The 24,595-nt window shown below is 42.4% G+C and overlaps 1 protein-coding gene across 1 annotated transcript in view; it reads right to left on the bottom strand.

The window, feature by feature from the left end:
* LOC150087598 (uncharacterized) overlaps positions 1-24,595 on the bottom strand; it is a 73,535-nt gene that overhangs the window by 25,817 nt on the left and 23,123 nt on the right. Inside the window, exon 2 of the mRNA XM_090369880.1 lies at positions 4,214-4,330. Within this exon, the coding sequence (XP_090226006.1) occupies positions 4,214-4,330 (117 nt within the window). The remainder of the gene's footprint in view (positions 1-4,213; positions 4,331-24,595) is intronic.

Raw genomic sequence — 24,595 nt, forward strand, 5'->3', positions numbered from 1 at the left:
ACTTCAAAATGGACAGGTAGTTTCCCAAGCAAAACCTGAAGAGCCATCGTGGAGGTAGTTCGACAAGCTCTTGACATGGTTAGGAGGGCAGCCCTCTGTGCTTGTAACAGTTGCTTTACTACAGCAACTTTATTAGCTCTAAAGCCCCATGCACCAGCTCCATAAGAAATTATCGACAAAAACACACAATTATAGTGAAGTCGTAAGGTTTGACCTCTAAGACCCCAGTCTTGTCTTGTTATCTGTTTAATTCGGCTCAGGAACAATTTAGCCTTTTCTTTCACATACTGAACATGTGGTAGGAAACTGAGAGCATCATCAATATAAATGCCTAGGTATTTGGTCTTCGATAGGTACTTAATGGTTTGTTCCCTATATTTAATAACTGGAGGTCTTCCATGGTCAAGCTTTCCCTTAAGCAACATCTGAGACGTTTTTGCAATTGAAACCTGCAATTTATGTGTTGAAGACCAGTTGGAGAGTTCTAACAGCACAGCATTTGCTGATTCTTCAAGGCTTTTCCTAGAATTACCCTGGATTAATATTGTAAGATCGTCAGCGTATGCGATCATATGAATAGCTGGAAAACTCTTAACCAACCAGGAATCAAAAACCAGATTCCAACACAAGGGACCAAGTATTGACCCCTGTGGACATCCTCTTGTAACTCTGCGAGAGACCTCCTCCAGTCCAGATTTGACAGAAATGGTACGATCAGAAAAATAGCTCTTTAAAAGCTTATATATATTTATGGACACTTCGGCCTCCCGGAACCTCGCCAGGGCACTTTGCCACCAAAGGGTGTCAAAGGCCCCTTTGAAGTCCACAAAGAGGCCGAGCAAATACTTGGAATCTGTATCAGCCTGAATATCTAGAAGTCTAACTAATGCATCTTCTGTCCCTCGTCCTTTGGTGAACCCATACTGGTCTCCAGAAGCAAGTCTTTTGTCGGCATATGCTGCAATTAATCTGCTGGCAACAACCTTCTCTAGCGCCTTTCCCAGAACTGGGAGAAGGGCTATAGGCCTATATGATGATGGATCCTCAGCCGGTTTTTTGGGATTCTTAAGCAAGATTTTGAGCAAAGCTCTTTTCCACACTCTAGGGAATTCACCACTTCGTAGGCATGAATTAAACAAAATTAATATTGAAGCTGGTACAATTTTCCAGACTCTTTTAACAACATCAACTTCAATTTTATCATACCCAGGGGATTTACCTGAGCGCATGGATTTTATTGCGCATTCGACCTCTTCCAGAGAGAATGGAGGTTCTTCAGTCAATCCTGTGTAGTTAGAATTTAAATGTACGATGTCAATTTGTTCCGGTGACATATTAGTATCAGAATCTTGATGTATAATTACGTCTAATATTCTATCTATAGTAGAAGACCAAGATAGGGTACTTTGACCTTCTGCTGTTGTGACAGAAGTGAAAATCTCCCCTGGTGGAATCTTTTTGGTCACAAGCTTGTAAATAAGTCCCCAGGGATCACTATTTCCCTGGGTGCTAATTAAACTCTCCCAAGAAGTCCTTTTTTGTTTGCGAATCTCATTATGATAATTTCGTCTTGCTTGTTTGTATCTACTTTGTAAAACCGTCAATTCAAGTACCGTACGCGATGGATTTCTCTTCGCCCTCTGGAATTCACGTCTAGTCCTTCTAGTAAGCTGTTTTAAATCAGTTAATGTAGAAGACCACCAAGGAACGTGATATGGTTTGCGCTTTCTAAATTTCATTGAGGCTTCACAAGCCTGTATAATAGTGTTCTGCATAAATTCAACTTGATTATCCAAAGGAAGAGATTCCATAATACCCATCTGCTCAGGAGTAAACATTTCTTTTATTACCTTGTCAAAGACCTGCCACTTTGCAGACCTAGTGTGAAAACGAGGCACATCAAAAGGATCCGATCTAGAACGAGAAACAATATCTGTCATAGTAAACTTGATAGCATTATGGTCACTTGTTACCCAATCAGTTTTAACCTGCCAATCCGAGATCCTTTGGGCCAAAGACAGTGTTGCCAAGGAGACATCTATAAATGATTGTCCACGTGTGGAAACAAAAGTCGGTGGATGTCCATGTGTGTTAAGAATTTTTAGACGATGTGTCATAATTACTTCCTCTAAAAGTTCCCCTTTTTCATTTGTTTGTTGAGCATTCCACAGTGTCGAATGGGCATTAGCATCCATTAACAGGAATATTTGTTCATTCTGTAAAGCTCTCACGGCGGAATCAATATAGTTCACAAATGGTTGAATAGAATCATTATGTTGGGCACATTGACAATAAATCGAGATAATATAAAATTTCCCGAACCAGCCTTCAATGCAGGCACAGACTGCGTGTGCAGAGCAAAGACTTGAAATCCGAGTAACAGTTAAATTAGGGTCAGCAATGACAATAGCTGCCCAAATTCTCCTTCTTGCATTTCCGCCAGTACCAGTAATGTCTGGGTCAGATTGTAAGACTCTAAATCGCATAGGTAAACCTTTTACTAATCCCTTATAGGAGTAAGGTTCCTGTAGGGCCATGATATGAATAGAGTGATCAAGAACGGTTGTGGTGAGGTCATGCATAACTGCAATCGCACGTTGACAGTTAAGTTGGAGAAAATTTAATTGTTTTAAATTTGTACTGCTTGTGTTGGAACTGATTGGAGGTGTATTATTCATAACTAGTTTTAGATCTGATAATTTCCAGCGCCTTTAAATATTCTTGGCATTTAGCATCTTTGTATGAATGAGCATAGTTCTTTTTTCTCCGCTTACAGTTCGGACATTCAGGGGGTTTGTCTTTATTCTGGCAATCTGCAATATTATGACCTGAACAACCGCAGTGACCACATGTTTGAGCTTCTTGAGTACACGTCCTAACTGAATGGCCGTAGCCAAGGCATTTAAAGCATCGTGGTACTATAGTATAGTCCTTAACCGTGTGCGATGTCCACCCTATGTAAACTCTATGAGTTAAAAGCAAAGCTTTCCTAATATCACTGGAAACCTCGAATATCCAATTTACCGTTGACCGATTTGGTTTGGGACGTGTTGAAAACCTAGGTTTTACTTGCGCCTGTACCTCCTCTGAGGTAAATCGATAATCCTTTAGATTTTTGTGAAATAAATCATCTAATATATCTTCAATTTTAACCTCCTTGTGTATGTCATACATAACAATTGTGGGTCCTAGTTTCTTGGGTGTCTCAGATTTGAGACCACAATCTTGCAATTTTGAACACTTTCGTATCTTATCAAGATCCTGAGAAGTTGCAGTCTCAATAAGTATCCCATTAGATCGAATCTTTCTTATGTATTTAATTTTTACATCCTTGATGTCCGACGCCAATTTGGTTTTAACCTCCTGCCTAACCTCTTCGCTGGTAGAAAAGGCGCTGCCTTCCTGAGCCTTAATAAGTATAATGTGTGGCTCTGGCAGGTTGCCGAGGGCAATGAGTTCCGAGAAAACAGCGCTCAGTCCAGTACTTCCAGAAGGCGACAAGAAGTTTATTCAATGAGCAACCAATGACAGCAAACGCCTTTAACTCCGAACAAAGACTCCTGTGTCGACCATGATGTTCATACCAAAATTAAAAATAGAAAATACAAAATTATCAATGCAGATGAATCCATCGAAGTCACGAACGTGGGCAGGAAGAACATCACTTTGTAATGTTCTGAAGACGAGAAAATATTTTGCTTGCAGCTTTAATTATCCAGAAAAGGGAAAAACTCGGGAGCATGCAAAAGACACAAGCACACAGTAAACGCCACCTACCGGCAATCTCATTGGGGACAGCCAAAAGCGCTGCTTACGGAAGCAGGGTAAGCGATTCACCTTTTACCGCGTGTAAAGCGTCCTCCCCGACTAAAAGCAATCCCGCAGGAAGCCTCCCGACGCGAAATCTCGGCTGCTTTTACGACTCAGCCGGGGCCGGTACGGTACAGCCTTCGATAAACTACAGCGCGTGCATTCAGAAGTGCCCTCTTCACTGCGCGGCCATCCCGCAGATGCAACAAACTTTGCGCTGAGGTTTCGTCGAAACCCACAGACGCTGCTCTTGGGAGGTCATCGCGTTCACGGAATGGAACCTTCGGGGGGTTTCTCAACGGAAAAGCGCGTGAAGCGGCGCAGACGGAAATGCGAAGAACAATTTGCGTAATTATTATTAATTATTAATAATTATTATATTTATTATTATTTGAATACTCACTGAAGCGGAGAGACGTCGAAACCCAGTAGGAATTCGGCCACGGATTGCACGGCCCACTTCCTTCGCAACCAGACAGGTCCACGGTCACGTCTCTTGCGTTGTCGGTGATACCGGGGCCTGAAACGAGTGAAAGAGATTAGTGGGGCCGGCCCTCTTTTAAATAATCCCCTGGCATTTACTGCCGTGAAGGGCATTTGTCACTCACCACTGCAACACTTCATTTAGGATGGGAGGACAAAAAGAGAGATTATTTAAAAGATGGTGACGTCGATGAAGGAAGGAAGGAAGGAAGGATAAGACGGGGCTGTTTCTGCTCTTCTGTCTATCTTGTGAACTGCTCTGACCTTGTAAACAGAAAATTTATGTTTATTGACAGGGAAGGGAAAGGGGAGGGGAGGGGACGAGCAGTAGAAACACGAAGAACTGCGGAATGCACTTCCGGGAGATTCTTTTATTTGGGGGTCGCCATAAAGGTGCCTCCGTGGCTACTTCGGGCACGCGGTGTTGTTCGGATGACGATGAACCGTCGACCATCGCCCACGGTGGTGCTGCTGTTCCCAGGCGGTCCAGCACTCCTTGGCTGATTCCCTCCCCCCTTCCCACCTCCTCCGAAGCGGTTTCGCTTTTATCGAAGTCATTTCTTTCGGCGGGGATTCACTGAACGGAGGGGCAGGTCCCTCGTGTTTGGATACCCCACCCCCAATTCTTTTCGGGCAGCGGATGGGGGATCTGAATCGCAGCTTCGCAGCAACCGCAACTTCACGGGTTGGGGCGCCGAAAATAAATTGGAGTTCGGAGGCGACCTCCGTTCTAACTGGTCGTCTTTAGCCTAGTGGTCAAGCGCGTGGGTGCATAAGTACCGGTGCCTTGAGTGACTGGGGTTCAAGCCCGTGTCTGCTGAATACGGTGCTGTTTCTTGTATTCTGTGTATCTTGTTAACTCGTCTGACCGTTTGGTCGTCCCGGAGTATAAACAGAAAATTTATTTTACTGATTTCCGTATGTGTGTGGGTCACGGGTTTGGCGTCACCAGGAACGCTTGTTCAACTCCGTGCTTAAAACTGAACCTTCCACACAGGACACTCCGAATTGGTAACGTAGAAGAGGAAAAACCAAAAAGCCTCCAGAGCATCTCATCCTGTCCGCGCCGAGGGTGGCCTCAACAACCAGACCTGAAGTTCCTCAGAAGAAGATAGAAATTCCCTACTCGGGAGAAAAAAGAAAAACAAATGGCGGATCAAAGTCCTGTTCAGTTTATGTGACCCAAAGTGAGCGAGGAGTTGTGGTCACAAACCGAGTGAACGGATAACAATTCCGTGAAAGAGGTCTTTCGAACACAAGAGAAGATAGGTCTGTAAATAGTTTGGTAGCCCAGGGGACCGGTCCCACTCAAGAAACATCACCAGCATACCCCAAAAAAACCACACCAGTCAACCAATCCAACGTATTGGAGAAAATGTACAATATAACATCCGTCCAAACAAAATCGAAAATCTTCATATCGAGACTTGGACCGTCCACAACCGATGCAAATATATCTAAATTCTTTGAGGAACAAATAGGGATCAAGGTGGCTGTGAGACCTGTGAAAACAAGATATCCCTCCTATTCTTCATTTACAATTACTTGTGAAAAACAGGATGAACTAAAAGTGCTAGATACCAGCACCTGGCCGCCAGGAACTCTAGTAAAAATGTACAAAGAACGGACATCTTCCGCATCCTACCGCACAAGATCGACAATAATACAGGGATAGCAACCAATATCAGCCTCTTGCCAACCTCTCTCAATAACTCCCCTTAAATGCTTCTACCAAAATGTACGCAGTATCAGCAATAAACTACACCCCCTACAAACCATCATGTTACTAGCTGAATATCAGTTCATCTGCTTGACTGAAACCTGGTTATCTCACGGAAGGCAACTGAATGTCATAGGTCAGCCTCTTGATTACCTCAGCCTCCATAATTCCAGGGATAGCAGACGCGGTGGAGGTGTTGCGTTACTGTACTCATCCAGTTTCAAGCAGTCCAGATTTCAGGTGACCAAATCAGATAAATTCGAAGCCCTATGTGCCACATTAAGAAAGGATGCCATTCAACTACAAATTTGTCTTGTATATCTACCCCCTGACCACACAGAAGATTCACGAAATGAACTGATAGCATGGATAGCAACCAACCTAGTCCCCAACATCCCCACCTTCATTATAGGCGATTTCAACATGCCTACGCCTAGACATGATGAGGCCACTGAGGATCTCATATCAGCCATTGGCACGTTTGGCTTATTTCACCAAACCACACCTCCTACCAGGGGAAACCAGATGCTGGATCTACTATTCCACAATCTTCCACACCTAGGTCTGACCACTGAACACCACAGCTTCCCCTCCGATCACTCTCCCATCACGTTTGAGTTCAACGTCACTGTAAACTCAAACACTGATGAAGCTCTCAGGAACAAGAAGATTACCAAAACAGTATTCTCCATCAAATATTTAAACCCAGAGATCATCCTTGCACGTCTCATAGAAATAAACTGGAAGGATCTACAGCAGGAATCAATAGACACTGCTATATCTAAACTGGCTAACCAGCTGCTTGAAATTGCCTCCCAAGGAGCTTACAAACAATTAAAACTCTCTGATAGATCCAATACATGGTTCAATGCCGAAGTCCAAGTAGCATTCAAGAGGAAACAAAAAGCTTTCAGAATATGGAAAAAGTACCATAACTCAGCTGACTACCGGATGTACAAGAAAGAGCGGGCAACCTTCCTCAAATGTAAACGAAATGCAATCCGGCAGCTGGCACTCAACAGAATAAACCGCTCGAAACGTATTACATCCAAATGCAACAATGATTTCCATATCGATGAGAAGGTATTTCAGGAATGGGTATCTTCGACTTTCAACGAGTTGCCATTAGACCCAAAAACCCCAAACCTAAGTGATTTCATCACGCACTCCAGACAGCCCCTTTCAACTATAACGCTAACAAAACAACACCTTATAAATACCATCAATAGACTTCCTAATAAATCTACAATTGGTCCTGACGGCTTCCCTCTCTTCATGGTTAAAGTGTGTAGTGCCTTCATCGTGGAGCCCCTTCTTGTAATCTTTAATCGCATATTGAAGTCCGGATCAATCCCGACAATGTGGAATCACTACAGGGTACAACCCATACCCAAAAGAAGAAACCCAAAGGAACCTAAGGACTTGAGACCGATCTCAGTGGGTTGCTCTCTATTAAAAGTGTTTGAGAAAGCTATCTTATCAGCACTGATCGCCCAATGCTTCTCTCATAGACCGAAACATCTGCATACCGTGATCCCCAAAAGATCTACATATACAAACCTACTGGATACCCTATTTAAAATTCAAACTGCTCTCAACAGTAAATCTCAGCTAGACGTCATCTTCCTGGATATTTCATCTGCCTATGATAAACTCTCAATTCCCGCTCTCATCAACATTCTAGAAAAGTACTTTGGCATTACTGGAAGCCTGCTAAAAACCATCAACCGCATCCTTACGCCAAGACAACTCATCATCAGCTATAAATCCTTCCATCAGGAGTGCATTATAACGAGAGGAGTACCACAGGGAGGTGTCCTATCCTGTGTACTGTTCGCTGCTGCCCTTGAACCCTTCCTCGCAAGGTATACTGATTTCTCATCGTATGCAGACGACCTCAAATTATACATAACGTCTAAAGAAGCTGAGCAAACTCATCTGACTAATCAGCGAGTCTCCGTTCTGATCGACAACCTTGTAGCATATCTACTGCAAATAGGTCTGGAAATAAATTCTTCAAAATCAGCTCAACTTACCTTTACAAAAAAGAGAATAAAAAATGATATCACAGCCTATCACAATGGAGTGCAGATAAGGAAAGTGAAGTCTCACACCGACCTCGGCTTGACTTGGGACGAGGGCCTCACTTTTCAGAACCATTTCTCGACCATGAAAACGAAGACTTTCTCGGCGATGTGGGCAATTCGACAAGAGCTGACGGGGTTACTGAACGTAGATATAGTCGGAGGATACGTCCAGCGGTGCCTACAACCTATCGCACTGTATGCATCACCAATCTGGTCTTCTGCCCCGACGTCGTACATAAATAGATTCCTCGCAGTCGAGTACTGGGTAATGCGATGGATGAACAGGGTCACGGGCAATGCTTTCACCATCTCCAGGGCTGTGTTATATACCAACTTAAATATCACCCCCTGGAGAGTTCACATTGCATCCAGGAATATTCTTCTTCTTTCTCAGATGCTTACCGGAGTGATTGACGCCCCCAGTCTTCGAGGACTTATCTCTACTCCACGTGCTGGGCGCAGTATTGACAACCCCTACCTACCGTTGCATTCTACACTATCCAACCTGTGCTGTCTGAAGAACTTCTTCCCAAACAACGCAGTGAACCTTTTCAACTCATTGACAATAGACCCTGTGAAATACTCCGAAAGCAAGAAGTACAGAGTGAAGAGCATCTCAGAAGCGCACAGCTTAATTCAACTATAATCCTGACAGTGAGTGAATTTGTAAACAATTTGTATAAATATTGTAAATAATTGTATTCGTGCATTTTTGTACACTCTTCTTATATTGTAAATACTGTAAATAATTGTAATTTTTGCTCTTTGTACACCCTTCTTATATTGTATATAATTGCAATTCTTGCATTTTGTACACCCTTCTAGCCGGGTGGCTGTGTATAAGGGGTGAAGGCAAACACTTGCTATTTTAATAAACGGATTTTAATAATAAAAAAAAAAAAAAGAAGCAAAGTTGCGGAAGGTGGAGTGAAGTTCTTTGTTTTGCGCAAGGTCATGTTCCAGTCAGCCCGAGATGTATTAACGCCCCCTTCCAAATAGAAAAAAAAAATTTAAGAAGGTGTTTTTATCGAGTTCATATTTTTATTTTTGCAGGAGAAAAGTTAAAAAGACAAATAAAATAAATAAATAAATAATTTCTATGTAATTAATTTTTATGTAAGTGTTAGAATGGGAACATTGAAAGCCGACCCCACATAACGTGGGAAAAGGCGAAGACGAAGAAGAAGAAGAAGAAGAAGAAGATAATTAAATTTCAGCCGTTCATTTACGAGAAATGCGATGCACGTTGGATTGTAGCCTATCACCCATATTTCGGTGATTGGCTACAATCCAATCAACTCTGGCAAAGCTACTAACGGAGAGAGAGAACAGATGCGCCGAAAGTGGGAAACGTGATCACTCGCCCTCGGATGATACGACTGAGAATAAAGAGGGAAGAACCAAGTCTCAAGTGCCCACTGACTCAATTGGACTCTCTGGGGAGATTCTTCCTTCCCAGCAAATACTGTGAATTATTTTAATAATTTAAACATAGATGCAGAGAAACTATGTACAGACAAAATGTATAGGACAGAAATCTTTGGTAATGTGTACCGGCTGAAGTGTACAAATATAATAAGAAGACTAATTTAATAATTTATATAATAATATTTAGCATTTAACACTCATTTAGTAATTAATTAAACCAACTTAACAATTAATTCATTAACCACATATTCTGTGTTTTTGCATCTCCAAATTTTGTAAATAAGTTCATGTAAACATGCTTGTAAATACTATAATGTAACCACACCCTCTAGCCACGTGCTGTCTATGGGTGTCTCGAAAGAGAAATAAACAGATAATAATAATATTTATTCCAAATCGGTATCCATTTGGAAGTGGAACGATTTGGAGACAGACTGACACTTGACAACACATAACGGTAGATGCTTACATTTCAATCCCTGATAACTCTGTCATGGCATCATTTGACGTGGTTTCTTTATTCACCTCGATTCCCGTCCAACAGGCCGTGCACTGCGCCAGAAGGCTCCTTGAGAGCGACTTAAGCCTCCAATCCAGGACGTCACTATCCACTGATGACATCTGTACCGCCCTCAACCTATGCCTCTCTAGCAGCATCTTCACCTTTGAAGACTCACTCTACAAACAAGTACATGGCACTGCTATGGGTGCCCCTGTCAGTTCCGTAGTAGCTAACATCGCCATGGAAGATCTGGAGAAGCAGATACACCAGAACCCACCTACACCTATTACAACGTGGTGTAGATACGTCGACGATATTTTTACCATAATACCACGTGGTTCTGAAACGGTACTACTAGAATACCTCAACTCTCTATCCAATTTCATCAAGTTTACCGTAGAATCAGAGGTGGACGGTTCGCTCCCGTTTCTGGACGTGCTAGTGCATCGCGTAGGCCCACATCTAGAGACCTCAGTATACCGCAAACCCATGTGGTGCGGTCAATTCACCAACTACGGGTCCGGCCACGCTCCAAGCCATCTCAATAGCACTGCCCGCACCCTGTTCTCCAGGGCCTGGAGCCATTCCAGCACCGACACAATTAGACGTAACGAGATCTCCCGTGTGAAGGCGGACCTAACCAGATGCGGTTATCCATCCCATGTACTAAACAGATGCTTGTTACAGGCACAAGAACTTACTTCCAACCCAAGACCTCCGAAGCAAGTCGGCATATCATCCGCCTACATTCCGTACTATCCAGGAGTGTCAGGACGTATCTCGAAGATCCTGAGAAGTTACAACATCAAATGTGTGCAATTACCAAGTAGGAACCTACGTTCACTTGTCTCCAGTGTGAAGACCCCTGTCACACCTGTCTTACGCAGCAATGTAGTGTACCGTATCACCTGTAGGGCCTGTAACAGTTGCTACGTAGGTGAGACATCGAGACGTCTCCAGGATCGCCTCACGGAACACGACAGAGCAATCCGGCTTGCCGAAACTGACCAGTCCGCGCTTGCAGAACATTTTTGGGCTACCAACCACGATCTTGACCCCAAGCGCGACTTTGAGATAGTGGACCACGCGCGACACTTTCGCCACCGCCTATGGCTAGAGTCACTAAACATAATGAACAACCCTAAGGCATTAAATCGCCAGAAAGGCATGCGTATACATCCAATCCTGGAGACAACCGTTTTATTGATGGATGATCACTGGCGCAAGGCAGCACACGTCCGTGCTACAACAATGACGCATGAGTAACGTGCCACACTTTGCTTGTAATGTATTCAAATTTGTCAGTTGATAAAGGGACACGAGTTCCGAAAGCTACTGAACTGAAATTGTACTTATATTTCATTTATACTGGGTATACAATAAATATCTATTTGTTAAACTATGGACCCCAGTACTCCAGGCCCATTTGTCACCAAAATATATGGTGTTTAGAACGAAAAACAAACCACTAAATATTGATTTAGACGCAACGTACAAAGAAAAACAACTTGAAAGGGTGAATGAAACCAGGTTTCTTGGAATCTGGCTAGATGATAAGCTAAGTTGGGCAAAACAAATGATAACCCTACGAAAGAAAACTTCGTCACTATCGGGAATACTCGCCAGGGCCTCAGCCTGTGTGTCTCCTTCACTTCTCAGACTAGTATTCCTTTCTTTAATTCAGCTGCACCTCACCTATGGAATCATCTCATGGGGTACCACCAGCCAAGAAAACCTTGAGAGAATCAACTCCATTCTCAATCGATGTGTTGGTTCTATTCTACCAACATCCTCACCATCTACCAACTGCTAGAGAAAGCCGAGGCGATCCTTGTTTACAATGCTATGAAGACAGCAGACTTTCCCCCTCTCTTCAGATCCTTTTTCATTACCGTAGAAGAAGAAGAAGAAATATCACACAATCTAAGAAATGAAGCCAACCTGAAGATTCCGCTTTTCAGGAAAGCCATAGATCAGAAAAATATAAAATACAGAGGTGCTAAAACGTGGAACAAACTTCCTGCAAAAACCAAAAATGTCACTTCACTAAATCAATTCAAGAAACTACTAATCGAACACATCACCAGGGATGTCTGATTCAAATTACCTTCCACTCAACTCCTGGATTTTAAAAACACCAACATGGAAATAATGTACAAATGTTAAAGGAAGCAGTTGGCAAATAGTTTCTGTGCAGACATCTCATCATTTTTCTTTTCTCTCCTCATTTAATAGTAATAATGTTCACAATGATGTTATAAGTAGTGATGCTCTTCGAAGTCTTCTGTAAAGAAATGTACAAAACACTCCAATTTATTTCTGTCTTTCCTGTTGAACATTACCTGTACAATTTCAGAACTGTACACTTTTCAATTGTATATTTGTATATTCATCAGTTCTTAAGGGAACATCCCCTAAAAAGCCATTGGCTTATGTGTTCTCCCTCCCTTTTTGCTGTCATCTCCGAAATAAAAAAAAAAGTAACATAAAATAGGGATAAATAAATTATTCCTCAAAGGCCGATGAGGTAAAACAGACGGCATCGATAGCATTTTCATTTTTGTCTTAAAATAACGAAATACCTTTTGTTCTGAAACACTCTCTTTCAACGAAGCCCAACTATTTGGTTCGTAGTGCGTTCTTGGCCTCTCTTCTTAAAGAACAATTTTTATTACAAAAGCAGATTGAATCCTACAGAATGGAATTAGAAGAAGAAAATTTTAGGGAGGAACTGCGTACAGTTTTTCAAAGAGAGAGAGATTTCTTATGTCTTCCTGTGGGAAATTCCAACTGACTTTGTAAGTACGTTTGCAAAAGTACTGAAGACATAGTGTGCATAGTGTTAGGGTCGGGCGCCACCTGTGGTTTCCCACATCTGCGCCAAATGTACACTGTGAAGAAATACTTCTGTATTTCTTCACAGTGTACATATGGCGTACACTGTGAAGTGTACGCCATATGTACACTGTGAAAAAAAAAAAAAAAGAACACTGTAAATGCCAGAAAAAGTGTAGTGTGTTGAATGTGTAGTTTTGTGTTGGGTTCTGTTGTGTGTCCTGGCATTTGGCCGCAGGGCCCCTGGTGGAACCCCACGTTGCCCGCACACACCACTAGGAGGTAGCCAGGCTGCCCATTATTCTCTGGCTAGTCTCTGTCAGGGTCGCCTGAGCTTTCTGAACGGAGACCAATTAAAAAAAAAAATAAAATAAAAATAATAAAAAAATAAAATAAAATAAAAAAATAAAATAAAATAATAAATAAATAAAAAAAAATTAAATTAAATTAAAAAATATATATATAATAATAATAAAAAAATCGATGATAATAATAATAATAGAAAATAATAATAATAAAAATATATATATATAATAAAAAAAATAAAAATAAAAAAATAAATAAAATAAAAAAATAAAATAAAAAAAATAATAAATAAAAAAAATTTAAAAAAATAAAAAATATATTAAAAAATAAAAATAAAATAAAATAAGTAAATAAATAATAAAAATAAATAAAAAATAAGGTAGAGTGCGGCAATACAGGGTGTATGGAAGAAGATGGGGGATGAAAGTAAGAGTAAGGGGATGTAGGTAAGGGCATCCCATAAATTGACAGTGGAGCATATGCCCCACCAGGAGAAAAGGGGGAGGGGATAACTCCAGAAGGGTAGAAAAACCACTCAGCGAGAGTGCTGAGTGTGACTTATATTTTGCGGTGGAGTGGTCAAGACCACTGGAGCCTACCAAACCATATGGAAAGTTAGCAGGTAATCCTACTTTGGATGTTCCAGGGTTAGCAAGTCGATGCTGGTAAAACAGTCAAGTACAGATTTTTTATTTCAAGTTTGAGTAAGTCCTTTACAGGTTTCTATCCCTGGCTTGAGTTTGTTGTAGAGTCCTGCGCCTAGAAAAGAGGTTCTGTGCGTACTCAGTTAATGATTTATAATATTGTTCTTCAGAAATTAGTAGGTGCTCTTGTCCTTGAGGTATGTGTTGTAGCCTGGTGTACAGTGTTCCTCGAAGATCGTTATAAATTGGGTAGTTATAAAGAAGATGGTCCCAATCTTCAATTTCTCCACATGTACAGAAGGGTTATTGATGATTCCCAAGGTAGTCAACTTATGATTTATAGAACCGTGTCCAGTTATAATATATGTACAGTAAAGGCCAGGAGAGAACCAAGGCGGCGACTTTGGATAAACTAGTTTGACATCCGGGATGAATTTCTTAGTTATCAGGCCCTTGTCCGTCTCCTCCCATCTTGCCTGCCAGATTTAAAGTAGCATGGCAGCTAGTTTTTTCTTTTCTTGCTTGCAGTCAGTGCGGGTGTCGATGGTATGTCCAAAGATGGTAGCTGGGATTCCCCGCGACAGGCAGTAGTGCAATCCTCGACGGATAACCTCCAAGTCAAGGGGGAGGACACCTGCAAGTACTGAAGACAACCCGGAAGTGGTCATTACATAAAAAAATAAATAATTATCCGTGCGTTCATCCGTCGCACGTACCCGAATGTAAAAAACACATCGCCTTCCTTAAGAACATCGAAATGTTACAGAATATTTCCCCGTCAATTCGACTGCGTCTCCCTCACGTGGGCGCATTTCTATTTGTGTCCTGCCCTTCATCTTTCAAATAACAAACGACGCAATTTGGTGCAGACAAATGCAAAACCCGCGGATTGCATCACGGGAAATTAGTCGGCCGAAAAGTGGTAAAGAGATCGAAGCCATGGCAGAGGGAGGGGCCTACAATTACCTGGGGATCGTGCAGGCTCAGCAGTTACAGCGCAGGGAATTTCTTGGAATTCAAGAAAGCTGCGATCCTCAACACCAAGGACAGTAAGACAGTTCCTCGAGCAACAGTAAAATAATACAATAATTGTATTAGGACCCGGAAACTGCCCACATCCCAATTACGGGGTGTGGCCTCCTGTTTACCAAACTACGCTCCATCCTTAGAAATCAGAAGGACATAGTGCTGCAGGAAGAAGAAAACTATAAGGCTTTCACGCTTTTCGCTCAAAATCTCTTCCCGAGGCAAAGAGCACTTCCACCACCCTGAAACAAACTTCAGACTTTGCATTAGCATTAGCATTAGCATTAGTAGAGGCATATGATGCAAGAAAGCAAGCTTATTCAGCATCAGCCAAAAAAAAAAAAAAAAAACTTCCATTTCACCCCTCCGTTCGTTCGAAATACCTGTCCAGTTGAGCTTTAAATTTGTTTAGGCTATCAACTTCAACAACAAGTGATGGAAGTCGGTTCCACCTACCAACCACCCGCTGGCCAAAGGCAAATTTCCGCACATCTATCCGACATCCGTCCTTCCTCAATTTGAATTTATGCCCTCTGAGGTGATTATTCTGAGAAAGATGAAGAATCCCATTGGCATTGAGCATGCTCAAACCATTCAAAGCCTTATACACCTCTATCAGATCACATCGCCGGTGCCTAGTCTCCAGACTCTGTAATTTGCAAAACTTAAGCCTTTCTTCGTAAGAGCAACCCTTTGTTCCATTTACTAATCTTGTTGCCCTTCTCTGTACCCGTTCCAGCAGCTCTACATCCTTCTTGAAATGAGGCCTCCAGACCTCTATACAGTACTCAAGAAGGAAGGCCGCCGTAGCCTAGTGGTCAGGCGCGCGGGTGCATAAGTACACGTGCCTTGAGTGACCGGGGTTCAAGCCCGTGACTGCTGAATACGGTGCTGTTTCTTGTATTCTGTATATCTTGTGAACTCCTCTGACCGTTTGGTCGTCCCGGAGTATAAACAGAAAATTTATTTATTATTATGTGGCCTAACCATTGCCTTATACAAGGGAATAATCACCTCCTTATCCCTGCTAGAAAAATTCCTGTATATCATTGACAAGACACCATGAGCTACTCTTGCAGCTCGTCTGCACTGTCAGAGAACTTCATATCTGCCTGCACAATTACCCCCAGGTCCTTTTCATTCTCCACCACTGTCAGTGTAGTACCGCAGAGTTGATACATTGCTCTAGGGTTACTGTTACCCATATGTAGTACTTTACATTTGTCAATGTTAAACTTCATTTGCCACCTCTCAGCCCATCTGCTCAACCTTTCCAGATCCTGTTGCAGCAGCATAGCGTCAGTAGTGTCCTTAACGACCCTGCCAACCTTTGTATCATCTGCAAACTTAGACATTAAACTTGATATCCCATCATCAATATCATTCATAAACACGGAAAACAACAATGGACCCAACACTGAACCTTGAGGAACTCCACTAATAACATTAGTCCACGTTGAGCAGTGTCCATTGATTACCACTCTTCTCCCCCTCAACCGTCCCTTTATCCATAGCAGCAATTTGCCTCCAATGCCACACTGCTCCAATTTGTGCAGCAGTCTTCCATGTGCAACAGTATCAAAAGCCTTTCTAAGATCCAAGTATATAATATCAAAGTTATTCCCTGCATCCAGTTCTTTTGTGACTGCATCATAGTATCCAATCAAGTTGGTCAGGCAAGACTTCCCCTTAACAAAACCATGCTGTGTCTCAGTTATAACTGAAGTCTTGTCTAGATGATCCAGCAGTGCTTCTTTAACCAGTGCCTCCATTAATTTACCTGGAACAGAAGTTAAACTAACAGGTCTATAATTACTTGTGTCAGCCTTTGATCCTCCTTTGTGAATTGGGGTTACATTTGCACATCTCCAGTCTATGGGTACCTCCCCTGAGTCCAAAGAAGCTCTCATAATTATGGCTAGGGGTTTGCATACTTCCTTTGCTGCCTCCTTTAATATAACTGGATAGATCCCATCCACCCCAGGTGCCTTTTTTATGTTTATCCTCAACAATCTCTCCGCCACTTTCCTCTCAGTTATTACAAAATCATCCAGCTCACTGAAAATGTTTACTTTACCTACATCATTCTCCTTCCTGAATAACTCCTCATGCGTGAATGTAGATGCAAAATACTCGTTTAGATTGTTAGCCACCTGAGTAGGATCCTCAACTGTTGAACCATCAATATCCAGTGGACCAATCTGATTCATCCCTTTACTTCTCGAGTTCAAGTATGTAAAGAACTCCTTTCTGTTTTTCTTTGCATCCTTTGCCAAGGATTTTTCGTAGTCTGCCTTTGCCTGCCTAATCTCCTTTGTGACTTGGTTACAGACCAACTTATATCTATCATAGGCTTCCATGTCACCCATTAATTTGTATGTATCCCATGCATTTTTCTTCTCTGCCACATGTCTCATTAGTTCATCTGACAACCATTTAGGCCTAAACCTTGAACAATATTTCTTAGTTGGTATGTAAAGCCTGGTAGCCACCAAGATTAGTTCCTTGAATGCTTCCCATTTTGAGTTTGCTGTTGGTAACATCATCAGTTGGTCCCACTGTATAGAATTTAAATACTGTCTCAGACCATCATAGTCGCCTTTACGAAAACAAAAACCCTTCCCTTTACCCCTAATGGTAGTTACCTCCTTGAGTAAATCCCACTTCAGCACACTGTGATCACTGCCACCTAGTGGTTCATTTATCTGCAGGTTCTTAATGCATGAAGAATCACTACTGATAATCAGATCAAGAGTATTGCTCCCTCTTGTTGCCTCACGAACATGCTGATGTAGAAAACAATCATCCAATAAATCCACAAAAGCCTTGCTAGTGTGCGAGTGACCAACCCACAAATTCCAGTCAATATCTGGGAAATTAAAATCCCCCATTATAAGACTCTCTGATTTACTGGCCCAATCTATTTCCCTGTACAGTTTCTTATTATACTCATCAGAGTCATTAGGCCAATAGCACACTCCTACTCTCAATTTTGATCTCCCCATGCTTGTGTCACACCAAACTGACTCGACACTGCCCTTTCCATCGATGTCAACTGGCTTCACTTCCTTGGACTTTATGTGTTTCTTAATTAATAGCATAACCCCTCCTCCCCTCCTGTCCTGTCTATCCTTTCTATATACATTGTATTCCCCAAATTCCAGTTCTGCATCCCTTATATCTTTTTTTTTTTTTTTTTTTTTTTTTTTTATGAGAACCCCAAACACGAGAGGTATTATAACCTATAGTACTTAGTACCGTGCTTGGGTTGGAGGTTGAGAAGACGAAAGAAGATATTTGTTGATATTGGACTTGAACTTCTGTAGACTGTAATTTTCAGGAAATACGTATGAAGGAAGGTTGTTCCAGAAAACGGCAGTTGAATGAATAAATGAGGAAGATGAAAAGTTGGTTCTGTGGGTTTGAAGTTGGACAGTAAATGGATGTTGGCTGGTGGCGGCACGTGTTCGGACTGTTTTGAAAGAGAGAGCGGGAATTATAGAAGCCAATTCAGAAGAACAGTGCCCATGGAAGTATCTGTAGAAGAGGCATGCAGCAGAAACAGTGCGTCTATGAGAAAGCGAGTGGAGAGACTCTGTTAGAGATGAATCATTAATTAACCTAACTGCCCTCTTCTGAATGGAATCAAGAAGCCTGAGAGAGGTTTTGGGGGCACCACCCCAGATGTGGGAACAATATTCCATGGCAGGGCGGATTTGCGATTTATACAGAGTGAGCAGCTGTTTGGGAGAAAAGTAACGCCGAGAGCGAAAGAGAAAACCAAGTTTTTTAGATGCAGAGGAAGCAATATTTGTAATGTGCTTGTGCCAAGAGAGATTAGAAGTCAGGGTAATCCCCAAAAGAGATATATCATTTTGCCTAGAAATCGGAGTGTCACTAAAGATAAGCATAGGAGCAGAAGAATCCTTTTTGCGAGATATAAGACAAGATTGAGTTTTAGAAGTGTTGAAATCAACTAAGTTGTCTTTGCCCCACTGGATAATTACCTGAAAATCGGCATTTAAGGAATTGGCAGCAGATTTTCGAGAGCTTGAAGCTGATTGAGCTGGACAAGGTTTCTCAAAATGGAAAGTTGAATGCAATGTGCTATCATCGGCAAAACTATGGATAGGATTTCCAGTCAATGGAAGAAGGTCATTAATATACAAGAGGAAAAGAGTGGGGGAAAGAACTGAACCTTGGGGGACACCGGCATTAGTGGAGAAGTTAGAAGACAGAGAGCCATCTACCATCACCCTCAGTGAGCGATCAGAGAGAAAACTGGATAACCAATTACTAAAAACAGTTGGCAAACCATAAGATGGAAGCTTGTTTAGAAGACCTTTATGCCAAACACGATCAAAAGCCTTTGAGATGTCAAGAGCAACTACTTGTGTTTCACCGAACCTTTCCATTGAATTAGTCCATAAATGGGTAACATAAGCCAGAATATCACCAGTGGATCGACACTGACGGAATCCATACTGGCGATCGTTGATCAGACGGAAGGTTTCTAGGTAGTTTAAGAGTTGGCGGTTAATTGATTTCTCCATTACTTTAGAAAGAGTAGAAGTAATTGCAATGGGACGATAATTGGATGGGAGGGATTTGTCACCCTTTTTAGGAACTGGCTGGATATGAGCAAATTTCCAAGCAGAAGGAAAAACACCTTTGGAATAAGAAAGTGAAAAAAGGCGGCAAAGAATAGGAGTAAGTTCGGGAGCACAGGTTTTGAGAACAAGTGGAGAAATACCATCAGGACCTGGAGCTTTCTTAGCATCGAGATTCATCAAAATCCTTCTGATATCCTTTTGACGGAAGACCACAGGAGGCACTGAATGGAGCGTGTTAGGAATGGTGGGAGGTGTTTTACCAAGATCATTAATACATGAGCTCGAAGAAAAATGGGATGCTAGCAGGTCAGCTTTATCCTTGGCTGAAGTGACAACAGAACCATCTGGTTTGGACAGAGGTGGGAGCAGAGATGGGCAAAAGTTGCGGCCAATAGCTTTGGCAAGAGACCAGAATGCTCGGCTACCATTAGGGCAAGAAGCAAGTTTTCTACTCTTAGCCTGTTCAAACTCTAGTTTGGACTGATTAATAACTGCTTTACAATTGTTGCGAGCTTTGGTGTAGGCAGAAAATGAAACTGAAGAATTAGAAACAAGCCAATTACGATATGCAACGTTCTTCTCTTGGACAGCCTTAGCACATTTATTGGAAAACCAAGGTTTAGATAAAGGACGAGATTTTAAAGTGGAGTGTGGGATAAAGGATTCCATTCCTGCAAGAATAATTTCACTGACACGATCTGAGCAAACGTTGACATCAGAAGTTTTGAAACAGTAATCAGACCAAGGAAAAGAAGAAAAGAAGTCTCGCAGGTCATCCCATTTTGCATTCTTGTAATGCCAAACAATACGAGGTTGGGAATAGCCATGAGATAAAGGTTCCATTGGAGAAGAGACAATCACCAAGTTGTGATCTGAAGTGCCTAAAGGACCTCTCACTTCAACTTTGTACTTAGAAGGGTTGTTTGTGAGAAAAAGATCAAGCGTATTGGCTGTATGATTAGGATTGTCCGGTATTCTTGTAGGTAAATGAACAATCTGTGCTAGGTCATTAGTAATTGCAAAAGCCTCAGCATCTCGACCTGCTGGGTCGGTGTGACTAGAAAACGGAAGCCAGCTGGAGTTGTGAACGTTAAAATCACCAAGGAAAATTACCTCATTGTTAGGAAAGTTGGACTGGAGAAAGTCAAGTTGCAAAGAGAGGAAGTCAAAGTGCTCCAAGTGATTAGTGGAGTTGGGAGAACGGTAGAGACAACAGATGAATTTTACACAATGAGGTAGAGAGATTTTAAGCCAGAGAAGATCAAAGAGAGAAGATTCCAAATTGCCAAGTCTCTGACAGGGAATATCAGAACGGACATATGCACAAGTACCACCTTTGAGGCGAAAGGAATATCTGTGTGACACCACGTCTCTGATATCCCAACAATATCTGCCTTCGATGTTTTGAGCAATACCCCAAATTCATCAAATTTATTTACTAAACTCCTAGCATTGGTGTACACACAAGTATACATGCACCTGTTTCTATTCTTAGCTACCCTAACACAACCCATGTGTTTACTTGTACCGCAATGGCTCCCAGCAGTCTCTGAAATACCATGCATCTTGTTTTTCAGGCTTCTGCTCATTCTAATAGAAGCAGTGCAAGAATCTCTTTCACCTCTGCCAGTGGCTACTGTTAATCTATTAGTCCTTGTATCCCCCCCCCAACTAGCAGTTTTCCGACCCACCTAACACTGCCTCGACAGCATCAGCAAAAATTCTTGCACCCTTTCTATTTAAGTGTATCCCATCCCTGTAGAAGCAATCTCTCCTGTTAACAAGTACAGTCCAGGCTGAAAAAAATTCTACCCCTTGAGCCTTGCACAATCCCTCCAGGGCCGAATTGATCGACAAGGCTCTCATCGGACAACCGATGGACAGAAAGAACACAACTGGCCATTGACGACCAGCTGAGTGACTACAGGACTTGAACACAAGTGGTGGGGACAACCTACAGCAAATGAAAGACAACTGAGTCCTAACTGGATGCGACCAAACACTGGGACCTAGATGTAGTTGGCCTGTCACGTGCAGGTGACGCATCCTGGCCTCTGCCGAGACTAAGTCCACCACCTGGACAGTCAAAGTGAACGACTTAGATTGCAGCCTTGCTGCCAACTAGCCAAATGGCGACCCAGATCCGACACCTTTCCGGACCTGCTTTATCTCCTTTTCCAGGCGGCGGGGGGGACACCCCTGTCTCCTCCTCTCCCTGCAAAACCCACTTTCCCTCTGGTGTCACATGGGCATGCCCACTGAACATTTGGAGGCCACCTTCTCTATCGGTCCCTTTCTTCTTTTTCTACCCCCCAGCCTTCCTTCTCCCCACCCACAACTGTGTCTACCTTCACAGCGCACAGCCCCACATGTCAAAATTGTAACTACACCAAAATTCCTTAACCGACCCTTTTCGGCCAAAAATAAAACTCATCCAGCGTACAATCCATTCTCGCTCTTAAGGCAAATCGGGACGCAACTAGAGGGAGGAATACTCTTGATTTGATTATCAGCAGTGATTCTTCATGCATTAAGAATCTGCAGATAAATGAACCACTAGGTGGCAGTGATCACAGTGTGCTGAAGTGGGATTTACTCAAAGAGGTAACTACCATTAGGGGTAAAGGGAAGGGTTATTGCTTCCGTAAAGGCGACTACGATGGACTGAGACAGTATTTAAATTCTATACAGTGGGACCAACTGATGATGTTACCAACAGCAAATTCAAAATGGGAAGCATTCAAAGAACTTATCTTGGAAGCTACTAGGCTTTACATACCAACTAAGAAATATTGTTCAAGGTTTAGGCCAAAATGGATGTCAGATGAACTGATGAGGCATATGGCAGAGAAGGAAAATTCATGGGACACATACAAATTAATGGGTGACACAGAAGCCTAGGATAGATACAAGTTGATCTGTAACCAAGTTACAAAGGAGGGCAGGCAAAGGCAGATTACGAGAAATCTTTGGCAAGGGATGCAAAGAAAAACAGCAAAGAGTTCTTTACTTATGTAAACTCTAGAAGGAAGGGGATGAATCAGATTGGTCCACTTGATATCGATGGGTCAACTGTTGATAATCCTGCTCAGGTAGCTAACAAACTAAATGAATATTTTGCATCGACATTCACACATGAGGAGTTATTCAGCAAGGGGAATGCCAGAGGTGTATTCAACTCTAGCAGTAAGCTACAGAATCTTGAAATAACTGGGAGTAAAGTGGAGGAGAAACTGTTGAAGATAAACACAAGAAAGGCACCCGGGGTGGATGGGATCTATCCAGTTATATTAAAGGAGGCAGCAAAGGAAGTAAGCAAACCCTTAGCCATAATTATGAGAGCTTCCTTGGACTCAGGGGAGGTACCCATAGACTGGAAATGTGCAAATGTGACCCCAATTCACAAAGGACGATCAAAGGCTGACACAAGTAATTATAGACCTGTGAGCTTAACTTCTGTTCAAGGAAAATTAATGGAGGCACTGGTTAAAGAAGTACTGCAGGATCATTTAGACAAGACTTCAGTTATAGCTCGGACCCAGCATGGTTTTGTTAAGGGAAAGTCTTGCCTGACCAATTTGATTGGATACTATGATGCAGTTACAAAAGAACTGGATGCAGGGAATAGCTTTGATATTATATACTTCGATCTTAAAAAGGCTTTTGATACTGTTGCACATGGAAGACTGCTACACAAATTGGAGCAGTGTGACATTGGAGGCAAATTGCTGCTATGGATAAAGGGGTGGTTGAGGGGGAGAAGACAGAGAGTGGTAATCAATGGACACTGCTCATCGTGGACTAATGTTATTAGTGGAGTCCCTCAGGGCTCAGTGTTGGGTCCATTATTGTTTTCTGTATTTATAAATGATATTGATGATGGTATATCAAGCTTAATGTCCAAGTTTGCAGACGATACAAAGGTTGGCAGGGTTGTCAAGGACACTACTGACACTATGCTGCTGCAACAGGATTTGGAAAGGTTGAGCAGATGGGCTTCGAGGTGGCAAATGAAGTTTAACATTGACAAATGTAAAGTACTACACATGGGAAACAGCAACCCCAGAGCAACGTATCAACTCTGTGGTATTACACTGACAGTGGTAGAGAACGAAAGGGACTTGGGGGGGGGGGGGTTGTGCAGGCAGATATGAAGTTCTCTGAGCAGTGCAGCCGGGCTGCAACAGTAGCTCATGGAGTATTGTCAATGATATACAGGAATTTTTCTAGCAGGGATAAGGAGGTGATTATTCCCTTGTATAAGGCAATGGTCAGGCCACACCTAGAGTACTGTATACAGGTCTGGAGGCCTCATTTCAAGAAGGATGTAGAGCTGCTGGAACGAGTACAGAGAAGGGCAACAAGATTAGTGAATGGAAGAAAGGGGTGTCTTACGCTTAAGTTTTGCAAATTACAGTGTCTGGAGACTAGGCACCAGCGAGGTGATCTGATAGAGGTGTATAAAGCCTTGAATGGTTTGAGCATGCTCAATGCTGATGGGATTCTTCCTCTCGCTCAGAATAATCACCTGAGAGGGCATAAATTCAAATTGAGGAAAGACAGATGTTTAGAAATTTGCCTTTGGCCAGCGGGTGGTTGGTTGGTGGAACAGACTTCCATCCCTTGTCGTGGAAGTTGATAGCCTAAATAAGTTTAAGGCTCAGCTGGACAGGTATTTTGAACGAATAGAGGGGTGAAGTGGAAGTGGGTTTTTTTTTTTTTTTGGCTGATTCTGCATAAGCTTGCTTTCTTGCGTCAAATGCCTCTACTAATGCTAATGCTAATCTCTATGACCAAACAAAGCACCAACAGCGATTAAAGCAGTGTCTTTTTTTTTTTTTTTTTTTTATAGGTCTTAGCCATTAAAATCTGAGGAAAGTAGGTGGCAGGACCTGCCAGAGTACTGATCCCTTACTGGTAACACCTGGCTAGCCTCCACGTGGCGCGGTATGGGCAATGTGGGGTCCCATCAGGGGCCCGATGGCCAATAAGCCAGATGAACAATAGGCCCAACAGACTACACTATACACGATCCACTCACTTTAAAACTCTGGCTTGACAGGGTACTGTCACTCGATACAGAGAACGCCGCGGAGATGGGAGAAATCCCAGGAGCCGCAAGACCCTCAACATTCCAAATA

The sequence above is a fragment of the Mastigoproctus giganteus genome, chromosome 3 (genome assembly GCF_048544385.1).
Source record: "Mastigoproctus giganteus isolate SK-2022 chromosome 3, ASM4854438v1, whole genome shotgun sequence".
In the NCBI taxonomy this organism is placed as follows: domain Eukaryota; kingdom Metazoa; phylum Arthropoda; class Arachnida; order Uropygi; family Thelyphonidae; genus Mastigoproctus; species Mastigoproctus giganteus.